Source organism: Acomys russatus, chromosome 20 (assembly GCF_903995435.1).
Source record: "Acomys russatus chromosome 20, mAcoRus1.1, whole genome shotgun sequence".
Taxonomy (NCBI): Eukaryota; Metazoa; Chordata; class Mammalia; order Rodentia; family Muridae; genus Acomys; species Acomys russatus.
The window spans coordinates 30708460-30722194 of record NC_067156.1 but is presented as its reverse complement, the minus strand read 5'-3'; the positions used below and the strand labels follow the sequence as shown (position 1 = coordinate 30722194).

Genomic DNA, 13735 nt, shown 5'->3' with positions numbered 1-13735 from the left:
AGCTGATTAAAATATATTAATTCAGTTCTGAAGTGTCCAAGATCTATACTGTATTTACCTAAGATTGTGTGTTGACTGTTTCTCCCAACATGGTACTCATAGTAGCCATAGCAGAGGCAAAGAAGTAGAGGAGGGCAAAGGAGGAGAGGGGAGGACAGGGGACAGGGGAGGGGAAGGGAGGAAAGAGGAAAGAGGAGGGGAAATGGACAGGAAGAGAAGAGGAAAGTGAGAAACAAGGAAAAAGGCACCAGAGCTCAGGAGTCTCCATCAGTGAGCTATTGCAAAAGACGACATCCAGGCACTCGGAGCAAGCAGTCATGGGACATTCCCCACCTGGCCACGGAGATTTTATAACCACAGCAATTCAACTCACTTTGACCAGTGCATTTTTGACAGACACATTAAGTTAGAGAGATCTCTGGTCAGGTTTTCTAATCGCTATTTAATCCCCACTTCCCCACATAGCAGCAGGGACAGCCCAGAGCACAAAGCATCCCCACATGGTCTGCAGCTCAACTGGAGAGCTACACTTGCCAAGTGCACCTAAGCGAGGACTCGCAGGGCATCAGCTGAGTTCCCATCAGTGAACTGCAAGTTGCCATTCTTACTGAAACTCTGCTTCAGTCACTTCAAATACAGCTCGGAGCCCCAGCAGATTTCTTTCTCATTAACCAATTAATACAAAAGTAGAAGTTGTTTGTCTTGTGTATGCATGTGTTTTCAGTGAATGTGACTTAGTGTTCTGAAGGCCCCCTAGAGCTTAAAGGCAGACCCCTTAGGGCCTCTTCCAGGGGCAGTCATGAGATAAAACCATTTCCTAATAGTAGTAAAACCATCTGTGCCCTTCTCAACCCTCTTTCTCATGTGTAATGGACTTTTCTCCAGGTTGTGTGATCTGTGATCCTACAACAGAAAATGCTGAAGACAGGCTTTTTAAACACTTGCAAGGATGCAAAACAACTTGAGTTCTTCTTATTAATGTTTCTTGACAGTCTAATTACTCCTTATAAAAAATGGTTAATCATATTAATCTGTAATGGGTGGCTTATTTCAGTGTTCTGGCTATTGTGTTGGTAGTGGTGGTTGATTTTGTTTGGTTGGTTGGTTTAGTTTTTCAAGGCAGGGTTTCTCTGTGTAGCCCTGGCTGTCCTGGAACTCACTCTGTATACCAGGCTGGCCTGGAACCCACAGAGATACACCTGCCTCTGCTTCCTGGATGCTTGGGAAATGCCTGGCTTGTTTTTTAACTTTTTGTTTGTTTGTTTGTTTGTTTGTTTGTTTTTCAAGACAGGGTCTCTCTGTGTAGCCTTGGCTGTCCTGGACTCACTTTGTAGACCAGGCTGGCCTTGAACTCCCAGAAATCCGCCTGCCTCTGCCTCCCAAGTGCTGAGATAAAAGGCATGCACCACTATGCCTGGCTTCGCTTTTTAACTTTTTAAAACTGTGTGTATTTATACATGTCTCAACATTTGCTTGTATACATAAGTGCAGTGCCCTCAGAAGCCAGAAGAGGGTGTCTGATACCCTGTAACTGGAGCTACCGGTGATTTTGAGTCTCCTGCCTTGGGTGATAAGAAGTGAATTCCACTGTTCTTCCAGAGCTCATATGCTCTTATCTGCGGAGCGTCTCTCCAGGGTCTTGGTGTTACCTTCAAAGGAACCAACAACTCCAGCTTTGGCTTCTGATGAAATATTAGGATGTGTAACCTAAGCCAAGTGTAGAGGTGGAGACAGATGATCCAAAGCCGAAGACCATCATCTTTGGCTATGTTACAAGTGTAAGGTTGTATGAGACTCTGCCTCAGAAAACAAGAAAACCAAAAGCCTCCATTTTTTTTTTTTTTACGAGAGCCCAAACATGGCACCAGCCCAGATGAATGGATAAAGTAATGCAGTATCACACACAATGAAGTTGTCCTCAGCCATAGGAACCCAGTGTCATCAGTGCCAGGTGAAGTCAGCCCAACAGAAGAGCAGAGGACAAATACTGCTCCCACATAAGGAATCCAGATTTAGACACGTGCATCTATCTAGATTTAAATTAATAAATATATGACATGATAAAAGCAGAAGGGAGACTAGGGTGGGGAGAACCTAAGGGCATGGGAGGAGCAGGAAAGGGAATTTGGAGAGGAGAAGAAAGGCATAATATTGCAAGTTCTCTCTCACGTACAGAATCTAAATTTAGCCATATCAATATATACGCACATATACATTTGTATATGAAATGAAAACAGTGGAGGGAGTGAGGGGGACCAGAGAAAAGGAACTAGAAAGGAAAGTGGAGGCAAATACAATCTAAGCACAATGATGCGTACTACGAAATATAATCTATTCTTTCATATGTTAAAACTATTAGGGAAAAGCATTAATTAAATTAAGAATTAATTAAAATACCAAAATAAGAAAGTGTAAATGCTCCAAACGTTGCCTAGTATGTCATAATTCCTCATTAAACCTTGGAGACAACGGTGGGGGGTGGCTGTCTGCCAATAAACGCAGACAACCAGCCTTCATCAGTCAGTTAAGAAACCGAGGCACACATGTTACCCAATTTCCCACCGCTGGTAAGCAGTGATATCGTCCGACCCAATGCTAAGTCTAGACTCCATGCAGCAAGCACTTCTGTAAGCTCACCACACATGTGAGTGAGCGCTTGAGCCGATCAAATTTGCGTACTAAACTCAGGACTTTTGCGTTGAGGCCTGAGATTCTGTCTAACAAGCTGCCGACCCAGGCGGCCGCTTGCCCTCAAACCACAGTGAAGAGTGTGCCTCTCTCCTCGTGGAACTTTTTACAACACGTGAAAGGGTTTGGGTGGTGGGTGGTGATGGTGGAGGCGGGGATGTGGGATTGTGAGTGGGTGTATAGGCACACACGCGACCCGGCACCCTCAAGAAGTCAGAGAAGAGCTTTTGGCAGTTGATTCTCTTCCTCCTACTTTGTGGACCTCCTTTAACCAGTGCGCTCATTTTCATGTTTATAAATACTCAAATATTCTAGTGCTGATTAAACATTTTTCAGTAGCTCCATTCATGTCCCGGTCAGTAGCCCCTTGTCTTCTCTGGACCCCTACTTTTCATCCTACTCACCGCTCTGCAGGCGGCCTTCTTTTCCAGCTCGGCAGTAGTATTTTAAATTGTCACAAGAGGGCGCCGCTCACTAATCTCAGGCTCCACTGCAGCGCTCTCTTGGGGACGCTGGGCCATTGTGCAATTATTTGAACACGGCGAACAGTGAAGGAAAGCTGGGAAAATTAAAAGCAGAACGCGACATGAGTCCTGCCAAGGATCTCGGGCTGCACGCCCTACTGTTTCACAGCTTGCCTTTTTTGTTTGTTTGTTTGTTTGTTTGTTTGTTTTTTCCTCCGTCTTTAGAAATGGCAGAATCGTTGCGATTGTGTCTAGGAGGAAATGAAAAGCTACAGCAAGCTTTTAACGCCATAGCATTGATGTCTAACGTTTGCTGTTTTTGGGCAAAGATACTCCTTTCAAAAAAAAAAATACTATTGATGTCTCTGAACAAGGACTATACCCAACACTGATGTGGATGGCTTGGCTTGTGTCAGTAGCATGAGATGGTTGAAGAATATACCCGTCTTTCCTGGCCCACCTCTTGTCCCTCTCCTTCAGGGAAGACAATACTGCCCCTTTAAAAATGTGCATCGATATTGACAGCAAAGAAAGCTACTTATTGTCAAGTGTGATGGTACACACTTGCAGTCCTAGCATTTAGGAGGCCTTCTTTTGAAGGTTGAAGGGTTCAAGGTAACCCTCAGCTACATAGACAGTTTGAGGGTAGCCATGTATGTATGTATGTATGTATGTATGTATGTATTTAAAGATTTATTTATTTACTTATATATAGTGTTCTGCCTGCATATACACCTGCACGCCAGAAGAGGCACCAGATCTCATAAGATGGTTGTGAGCCACCGTGTGGCTGCTGGGAATTTAACTCAGGACCTCGAGAAGCGCACTCAATGCTCCTAACCTCTGAGCTACCTCTCCAGCTTCCTAAGGTAGCCATCTTTAAAACCATCAAACAAACAAAAACAAGTTACTTGTGCCACAATAAGAAGAGAGAAAGACATTTCACAATTCTATCAAAACAAGATAGAAAGGTAAAGTATGGGGACATGAGGGAAAAAGGACCCTCATCCTCCAGTCTGGCCGAGTTATCAGCTAAGAAGCAAGAATTCCAGCACAATTAACTACATTTGCTGCCTGTGAAGATTGCAGACACAGAGGCAGTAAAGCATTGTACATATTGATATGTTAAAATAGCAACGGACCTGGCTTAAGGCCTGTCCCAAACAGGGATACTATCACTGTGATGAGCCGCCACCACCAAAAGCAACTTGGGAGGAATGGGCTTCGTTGGCTTACAGATCCACAGTCATAGTCCACAGAGAGAAGCCAAGGCAGGAATTCAACCTGGAAGGAACCTGGAGACAGGAGCCGATGCAGAGGCCATGGAGGGGTGCTGCTTGCTGGCTTTCTCAGCCTGCTCATTTATAGAATCCAGGACCACCAGCCCAGGAATGGCCCCACCTACAGTGGACTGGGCTCTGCCCCATTAATTAATTAATTAAGAAAATGCTGGCCAGCTGCGGTGGTGCACGCCTTTAATCTCAGCACTTGGGCGATAGAGACAGGTGGATCTCTGAGTTCAAGGCCAGTGTGGTCTACATATAAGGAAAAGAAAAGGAAGAAATAAAGACAAAGAGCCCCACAGCCTTGGCTACCGCCTGATCTTATGGAGGCATTTTTCTCAATTGAGGCTCCCTCCCCTCAGATGACTGTAGCTTGTGTGAAGCTGACATAAAACTAGCCAGCACAGCCAACCCCTTATCTATTTGACACACAAACACAAACTGTTAAGCACGCCCTTTGCCTTCTTATTCCTGTCCACCATCACATACTAATAAAGACATCACATAATAAAACACTTCACAAACACGAAAAGTCCCACAGCCTTACAAAAGGCAAACACTTTAAAAAGTTGTCTCTTTGGGTTCTTTTAAAATCCTAAGTCTCTCTCTCTGTAAAATTCCCTAATCTTTTTTTTTTTTTTTTTTTAAGCCTAAAGTCTCTAAACCGTAAGCTCCTGTAAAATAAAAAATAAGTACTTTCTTACTGCAAGAAGGAAGAACCAGAGCACCATCAAAATCAAAGCAACTTGCATAGTGTAAATAATTCCATATCCAATAGCTAGGATTTTCTCAGGACCCTCCGGGCTCTGGCTCACTCTCTGGCTCCACCCTCTGCAGAACACTCAGCTTGTCTTTCATGCTGTGGCAGGTTCTGCTCCACCACTGCCACTGTTCTTGGTAGTTGTCCCATAGTACTGGCATCTCCAAAATGCTGGGCTCTTCGTGGTATCAAGCCTCAACTCCTCTCTATGGCCCTTTCAATCCGGGGCTTCAAATGCCACTGTGGCTGCCCTTTCTCCAATGGCTCACCCGGGTCTCTCTCAGTGCCAAGCCTCAGCTGATTGTCATGACCCTTCATACCTCCCAAACCAGCACCCCGCTGAGAGACTTTTGCACCACCAACTTCAGCTACCCGTGCAAAGTACAATCTTGGCTACCTCCAGACACTGCTGTAGCCTGACTCTGAGGAGACACTTGCCAGATTACGCCTCAGGGATGCTGCTCTCTTCTTAATCACTGTTAATTTCTTTGCTCCAGCTGACCAGTATCTGCTGTCCCAATAAAGCAAAGGTTTTGCTTCAGCAGTTCTGGTCTCTTGTTAATCATGGCGATTCTTTAGCCCCAGCTCACCAGGACCACAGAGCCTCAACTCAAAATAGTGAACGGCTCTGATAGAGTCTTTAAGCGGCTCTCAGACCTCCCTCTTAACTCTTATCTTCCAAGCTCCCACAGAAAAGCTCACCAAGCTTTAAACACTCAGTGGGCTTTCCAGCTTTAAAAGTTCCTTCCACAATCCCCCTGAAAACAGCACAGCCAGATCTGTCACAGGAATGCCTCAATATCCTGCTACCAATATTGTCCTAGTTATGCTGTGGTCTACGCAGAAACACCATGACCAAAAGCAACTTGGGGAGGGAAGGGTTTATTTGACTTACATAGTCCATTGAGGGAAACCCAAGGGCAGGAATCTGGAGGCAAGATCTGATGCAGAGGCCATGGGTGGAGTCACGGGGAGTGCTGCTTACTGCCTACACTCTACAGCTTGCTCAATCCGATTTCTTATAGAACCACCATCCCGGGGTGGTACCACCCACAGTGGGCTGGGCCCTCCTCCATCAACCACTGATTAAGAAAATGACCTGCAGGCTTGGTTCCAGCCCAGTCTTTTTTGGTTTGGCTGCTTGGTTGGTTTTGTGTTTTGTTTTGGTTTGGTTTGGTTTTTTTTTTTTTTTTTTTTTTCAAGACAGGGTTTCTCTTGTAGTCCTGGCTGTCCTGGACTTGCTTTGTAGACCAGGCTGGCCTCAAACTCACAGAGATCCGCCTGCCTCTGCCTCCCGAGTGCTGGGATTAAAGGTGTGGGCCACCATGCCCTGTTCTTATGGAGGCATTTTTCTCAATTGAGGCTCCCTCCTCTCAGATGACCTCAGCGTATGTCAAGTTGACATAAAACTAGCCATTGCATGGCCTGAGTGTATGTGGCCTTGGGTAGGGCCTTGTCTTTCTATATGTGTGATAAAACATCATAACCAAAAGCAACTTTGGAAGGAAAGAATTTAATCCAACAATACAACTCATGGGTTGTACTCCATCACTAAGGGAAGTCAGAGCAGGAACTCAAAGTAGGAATGTAGGGGCAGGAACTAAACCATAGGCTATGTAGAAACACTGTTGGTTGGCTTGTTCCAATGGCTTTATCAAGCTGCTATGTTTTTGTTTGGTTGGTTGGTTAGTTGGTTGGTTTTTCTGTTTTGTTTTGTCTTATAGTTTTTTTAGACAGGGTTTCTCTGTGTTATCTTGGCTGCCCTGGACTCACTTTGTAGACCAGGCTGGCCTCGAACTCACAGTGATCCACCTGCCTCTGCCTCCTGAGTGCTGGGATGACAAGCATGCGCCACCACGCCTGGCGCTCAACATGCTTTCTTATGCCATCCAGATTCCCCAACCAGAGTGTCACTGCCCCTGTGGGATAGGCCCATCCATATCAATCATCAGTGAAGAAAATGCACCTCTAGTTTCCCTAAAAGCCAATCTAGTGGGGGCACTTTCTCTATTGAGGTTCCCTCTTCCAAAATGATGGTAACCTAGGCCATGCTGGCATAGAACTAGCCAGCACAGGCTGCCTTCCTCTCCTACCCATTTCCTGAGAAACCCACAAGGAGGACTGATGACTGGTGATGAGAAAGCCACCAACGTCCCTGCTTCTCTCTCATCTATTATTACCTTATTCATTATATTCATATCTGGTGCCTTCAGGGAGCAATATGTGACCTCATTTAGCAACCTTTTGAAGATACCTTCAAAATCTCCAAAGTGGTCCCCATGACTATTGTAAAGACAGCGACGTACCGCTGTCTGAGAGGCCCACACCCACGCTCTCGGCTTTGTCTTATCTTCTCTCCGCTGTCTTCACTCCCTTAAGCCCTGTGCTTCAAAGCTCTGTTTCAAAAGGACATCTAATAACCTTCAGATCTCCTTTCTACTGGCTTGTCCTGAAATTTTCTTCTGCAGGGAATCTAAGGGTGTGATTTTACCTGGACCAGGGTCCCTGATTCAGAGAACCTCTCAGGCTAGTGAGTGACAGCTGAGCTGTGTCTCTGTCCCTGCCACTGCTGACAGCACAGCATAGGACCCCTTAAAAATCATGTATAGAAGTAAAATGTATTTGAAACTAAGCAAATGACGGACCAGAAAGGCATCATAGCCACCTTCCCCGCAGAGCATCTTCAGATAGACCAGGTTCTCTTCCGCTGCTAAACATTGAAAACTGGTTTTCTTTTATATCTTATTTTTTTTCTTAAATTGGTTTTTGAGACAGGTCTCATCTAGTTCAGGCTGGCCTTGAACTTGTGCCATGGCCTCGTAAGTGCTGGGATTCTAGGCTTGTGCCGCCAGACCCAGATGCTTCTCAAGAGTCTGTGACTCATGTGGCTCATTAGAGTTTCAGAGAGTAGATGAGTGGGACTTCAAAACTGAGAACAATGGTTCCACATCCTTACCTGCCTCACATTGGCCAGAACCACACCCTCTTGCATATGTTATCTGGGCAAGAAAGAATTGCCTCAGTCCAGCAACTAAGCAGTTTTGTAACTATAAGCAAGTCATCTGGTCTGAGACACCTCATTATTGCTGCTTCTTCTTCTTCTTCTTCTTCTTCTTCTTCTTCTTCTTCTTCTTCTTCTTCTTCTTCTTCCTCCTCCTCCTCCTCCTCCTCCTCCTCCTTCTCCTCCTATTTCTCCTCCTCCTCCCTCCCCTCCTCCTTCTCTTCCTTCTCTTCCTCTTCCTCCTCCTTCTTCATGCTTATTACCATCTCCCTCCTCTATCTAATCAAAAAGTTGTGAAGATTAAAAATTAGAGCGATATTTCTATTACTCAGTTACAGGTGGATAAAATAATGCACAAAGTAGAAGAATACTAGTAGAAATGGCTAGACTCTTCTGTCTGTTTCAGCACATACCTGTATTGAAGAGGAGAGGAGGAGTTTCAGTGTACTCAGCAGAAAGGGTGTTTAACAAACATTTTATTCCCAGGTTGGAAACATTTAGCAGGAGTTTCTACTGCTTCCTTTCTATATTAGAATAGCTATTCTTTGTTTTTTTTTTTCTGATACATTTTGTTATTGGCAATGTTGATAAATAATGTTACCTATGCAAAAAATTGCTAATCAGTAAACGTGGCTGAAAAATTTTATTCATGATATGACCACAGGTAGAGACGGGAGAAGTGTCACAGCTTCCTCCTTGAAGCTAGGGTTTAGGGCTATTTTGAGGCACAGAGAAACTTCATCAATTAATATCCATAGTTTCCACAACACATATGGTGCCTATAAGTCACAAATGGATACCCAGCCAGTCCCAAAGAAGGCTGTGTTGCTTCCTTTCTCATGCCACAAGAAATCAAGGTTACTGAACAATCAACACTTTGAGCTAGTTATGTCCAGGGAGGATGGAAATGTGTGTCAAGATACCCTGTTCCTCACTGGATTTTGTAACCATGGAAACACTCCAGTTTGCTGAAGAGATCATTACACAGACTGGCCACCTTGGCTAGAAAGGATGGAAGAAAATGTAACATCACTAAACCTGGAATTATACAATTTAATGAGTGAATTCTATAATATGCAAACTATAACTCACTGGAAATGTGACAATACTTATTATGAAATGAGATCATATCAATGGGATTTTGTGATTTTGTGTGTGTGTGTGTGTGTGTTTGTTTTTGAAACAAGATCTTGCTATCAGGGCTGGAAAGATGTCACAGTACTTAAAGAAGCTGCAGTCCAAGCCTCTGCAACCTCCATCTGACCCCAAAAACATACATAAAGATGAAAGTAGCGAACCAACTCCAGGAAGTTGTCCTCTGACCTCCACGCATGCTCCACAGTACTCAGTGCCCACCACCACACTAAAAGTAATAAATGAAATACGTTCCAAAATTTAACTTAAATATACAAATAAGATTTTTAAAGGGGATGATAAGATGCCTCCATGAGTAAAGTGCTCCCTGAAGAGGCCTGAAAACCACAGAAACAACATCAATGTGGAGGGAACTCCACAATTGTGCCAAGGCACACCCACATATATCACTCACACATCACACACATACACTATACACACATAACACACACACACACAGCACATAACACACATCACACACACATATCATACACACACAGAGTTTTAAAATAATTTTTTGCAAAGGTCTCAGAACATAAGTAGAGAGCAAAAGGCAAGAATTAAAAAGGGCACAGGCTCAGTTAAAGAACAAACCCTTTGCCAATCAGAGCCTTACACACACACACACACACACACACACACACACACACACACACACACACACACACGTGAAATCCTCAGTTACAACAGAAATGACAAGACATGCACACATGAATGGGTTTTGTGGTTTTGTGTGGATTCCTGTTGAATGGCCCACAATGGGAGGAGGCCTACTTCCCTTGCCTAGTCCAAAGGTGAACGGAAGGGCAAGATTTGTTATCTTTGTCCATTTGACGATGTAACTTTTTTCAGTTACTATGTTAGCTTTAAGTGAAAATAAAGGGCTCAGATCTGAAAGGAGGTGGTATGACTAGGAGAACAGGCAACAAAATAACAATGTACTGTGAGAAAAAACATTGTATTTTTGTATTTTAATAGATGCTGCTCAATTTTTAATTCAATGTCAAAAATAATGTTTCACTATACAGCCGAAGCTAACCCTGAATTTGCAACCCTCCTGCTTCAGCTGTCAGAGTGCTAGAATTTGTTGCTCTGGTGGTGGGTTGTCTTTAACAATTAGATTGGCCTCCAAATGATAGACTATGTGCATCATTCTAGTAAGGATGCAAACACAAAACACAGATACCTGTACCCAAGGATGAGTTATTAGGTATGAACCAGGACCATTCTGGGCCCATAGAAACATATTGGTGTTTCACTTCCTGACAAGGTCCTATTCTCCTAGGACAAGCCTAAAAGAGTGACCTACTTTTTCTTCAGTGTGGATAAACCCATTGTTTTATCACCATGTCTGTTTTCCAAGGTACCTCTCGGCAACATTGAGGTAGGTAGGTCATGGAAAGTCACATGGGACCCAGCTGAGAATATCTGGGGGCTGGCTTGGTTGTGTTTGCTTTGTTCTTGTTGCTGTGTGGCTTGTTTGAGATTTATTGATTTTATTTTATGTATGTGTTTGCCTGCATGTATGTCTGTGCCTTCCAGCATTTTTCATGTGCCACCCCTCCCCCTCCTTTCCTTCTCTGGATAAAACTGCAGCATAGTACCAGGACCTAGAAGTGTGACTCACCGCCTGGCATTCTGACTGCCACACTGGAATATCATCGTTCACACTCAAGAGGGACAGTTCTGCCTGATCCCACCTGGCACTGCCCTTTAGGCCTTGGACATTCTAGGCCACACTTTCTCCATAGGACTTTTAGGTAGATCGGTCTTCGGATAATTTGTACTCTCTGCTGTGATTCTAGACTGAGCACTACTGGTTCTTTTAATCCCCTCCAGTTGTCCACTGCCTGGCCAAGTCTGTTTCATCTGAGTTGTCCTCCTCCTAACCTTTCTGTTATTGTGTATTTGTGCATGATATGTATGTACAGGCACATGTGTCACAGTGCTTGGGGAGGACAGAAGACAGCTCTGGGGAGTCTAGCTCAAATCCCTAGGGCTTGCATAGCAACTACTTTTTATCAGCTGTGGCACCGTGCTGGCTTTTCAACTTTAAATCGGTACTTTCATTCAAATCTCTTACATTCTGAAAAGCTTAACTTAATCATTTGCCTTCATCACCATCATCGCTCTCTGAAGTCTTATCAGTAAGTAAACCAGTTCAGAGTTCCAAAAGTGCCTCCAGAAAATTCATAGGAAATTTTAGGTCATCCACATTTGGGTTTTAACATGTGTTTCCAATTTTTTAAAACTACCTGGCTGTGCCTGCTTAGCCGTCAATTGTTCATTCGTGGAACTGATGTGGTAGTGAGGGTTGAAGAGAGGAATGTTCCTGCCTGGAAATGGGAGGGACCAGGAGGAGAGCACTGGTTCCTAAAGTGCGGTCTCCCAGCAAAAGCAGCAACACCCTGTGGGAACGTGGTGGGAGAGCAGATTCCTCGGCCCTGTCTAGGCAGACTCTACTAAGCTATCAAGAGGTCCTCATGCATGTGAAAATTCAAAGGACTTGGATTAACTGTAGCCTACTAAATTATAGATCACTCTGTACTGAGAAATCCAGTCAAGATTTTAGAAATAACTGATAGTGCTCCTCCCCTCTCCTGCCTAGCTCCACCCCAGGGGAACATCCCTACTTACTTGTTTCTCCTCATTCATCATTTATGGGGATGTTATCACTTTATGGGGCTGGTACTTAGTATTAGACTTGCTAATGAGCCTGTGGACACACTCTTGCTGCCTGTCATTCCATGTAGTTACAGGTAGACTGTGTGCAGCACGAAAGCTCAGCCGCCGACCTTCCATTGTCGGCAAACAAGCAAGAGGGTCCAGAGGTGTCATCAGTGTGGTCAACAGAGGGCATTTTCCCCCCTTTGCAAAAGAGCCGAGAAAGACCACTTTAACAAGAAGCTAACATCTGCAGGGAGCAGCTGGATGGGAAAGGTGATGCTGGCAGCTGTCTTTGCAGACTCCAATTCCAGCATCATGAACGAGTCATTTGCTTACCTCCACTTTGCAGGAGGGTACCTGCCGTCTGACTCCAAGGACTGGAGGACCGTTATTCCGGCTCTCTTGGTAGCTGTGTGCCTGGTAGGCTTTGTGGGGAACTTGTGTGTGATTGGCATTCTCCTTCATGGTGTTTGGAAAAGAAAGCCATCCGTGATCCACTCCCTGATTCTGAATCTCAGCCTGGCAGACATCTCTCTCCTGCTCTTTTCTGCACCTGTCCGAGCCACAGCATACTCCAAAAGTGTCTGGGATCTAGGCTGGTTTGTCTGCAAGTTCTCTGACTGGTTCACCCACATGTGCATGGCAGTGAAGAGCTTGACAATTGTTGTAGTCGCCAAAGTGTGCTTCATGTACGCAAGTGACCCAGCCAAGCAAGTGAGTATTCACAACTGCACCATTTGGTCATTGCTGCTAGCCATCTGGGTTGTAGCCAGTCTACTTCCCCTGCCAGAATGGTTCTTTAGTACCACCAGACATCATGCAGGTGTGGAAATGTGCCTCATGGATGTGCCAGCTGTGGCCAAAGAATTCATGTCAATGTTCGGTAAGCTTTATCCTCTCTTGGTGTTTTGCCTTCCTTTACTTCTGGCCAGCTTTTATTTCTGGCGAGCTTATGGCCAATGTAAAAAACAAGGCACAAAAACTCAAAACCTTAGAAACCAGATGCGTTCAAAGCAACTCACAGTGATGCTGCTAAGCACTGTGATCACCTCTGCTCTTCTGTGGCTCCCCGAATGGGTCGCCTGGCTGTGGGTATGGCACCTGAAGGCCGGAGGTCCACTGCCACCACAGGGTTTTATAGCCCTGTCTCAAGTCCTGATGTTTTCCATCTCAACAGCAAACCCTCTCATTTTCCTAGTGATGTCTGAAGAGTTCAAGGCAGGCTTGAAAGGCATTCGGAAATGGATGATAACCAGAAAGCCTACAGTGGTCTCAGAGGCTCAGGGGGCACCAGCTAGAAACACAGAGGCACTTCAGGACAAGGCTCCATCTCCAGAGCCCCAGACATCCATTGCAGAGACAGAGAGACGTGGCTCTCCCAACTCCAACAAAGAGGAAACAGACAAGGCAGGAGTTCCCATTCTCCCTGATGTTGAGCAGTTCTGGCATGAGAGGGATGCTGCCCCTCCGGCAGAGGACAATGACCCCATACCCTGGGAACATGAAGGCCGGGAGACAGAGGGCTGCAATTAACAGACTTAAGTTTCAAAAAAAAAAAAATCATGCTTACTTGTACTGCAGCTTAGCAATATCGCTGACTTATAAACTGCCATTAGAAATACTTCTTTCTGCATTTTCAAACTATATAATCTGGTAAGTAGAATGGCACATAGTTTTGCTTAAGAATTCTCTGCCTAAAGAACTCACTTCAAGTGTTATGCATGGACTTTCCCCAGGA

The 13735-nt window shown here is 44.8% G+C and overlaps 1 protein-coding gene across 1 annotated transcript; it reads left to right on the top strand.

The window, feature by feature from the left end:
* The first annotated feature begins 11722 nt into the window (after nt 1-11722).
* Gpr151 (G protein-coupled receptor 151) lies at nt 11723-13710 on the top strand. Its single transcript, XM_051163915.1, has one exon. It carries the CDS (start codon nt 12262-12264, stop codon nt 13528-13530), a length of 1269 nt encoding a protein of 422 aa, XP_051019872.1. The 5' UTR covers nt 11723-12261; the 3' UTR covers nt 13531-13710.
* Nucleotides 13711-13735: the final 25 nt, after the last annotated feature.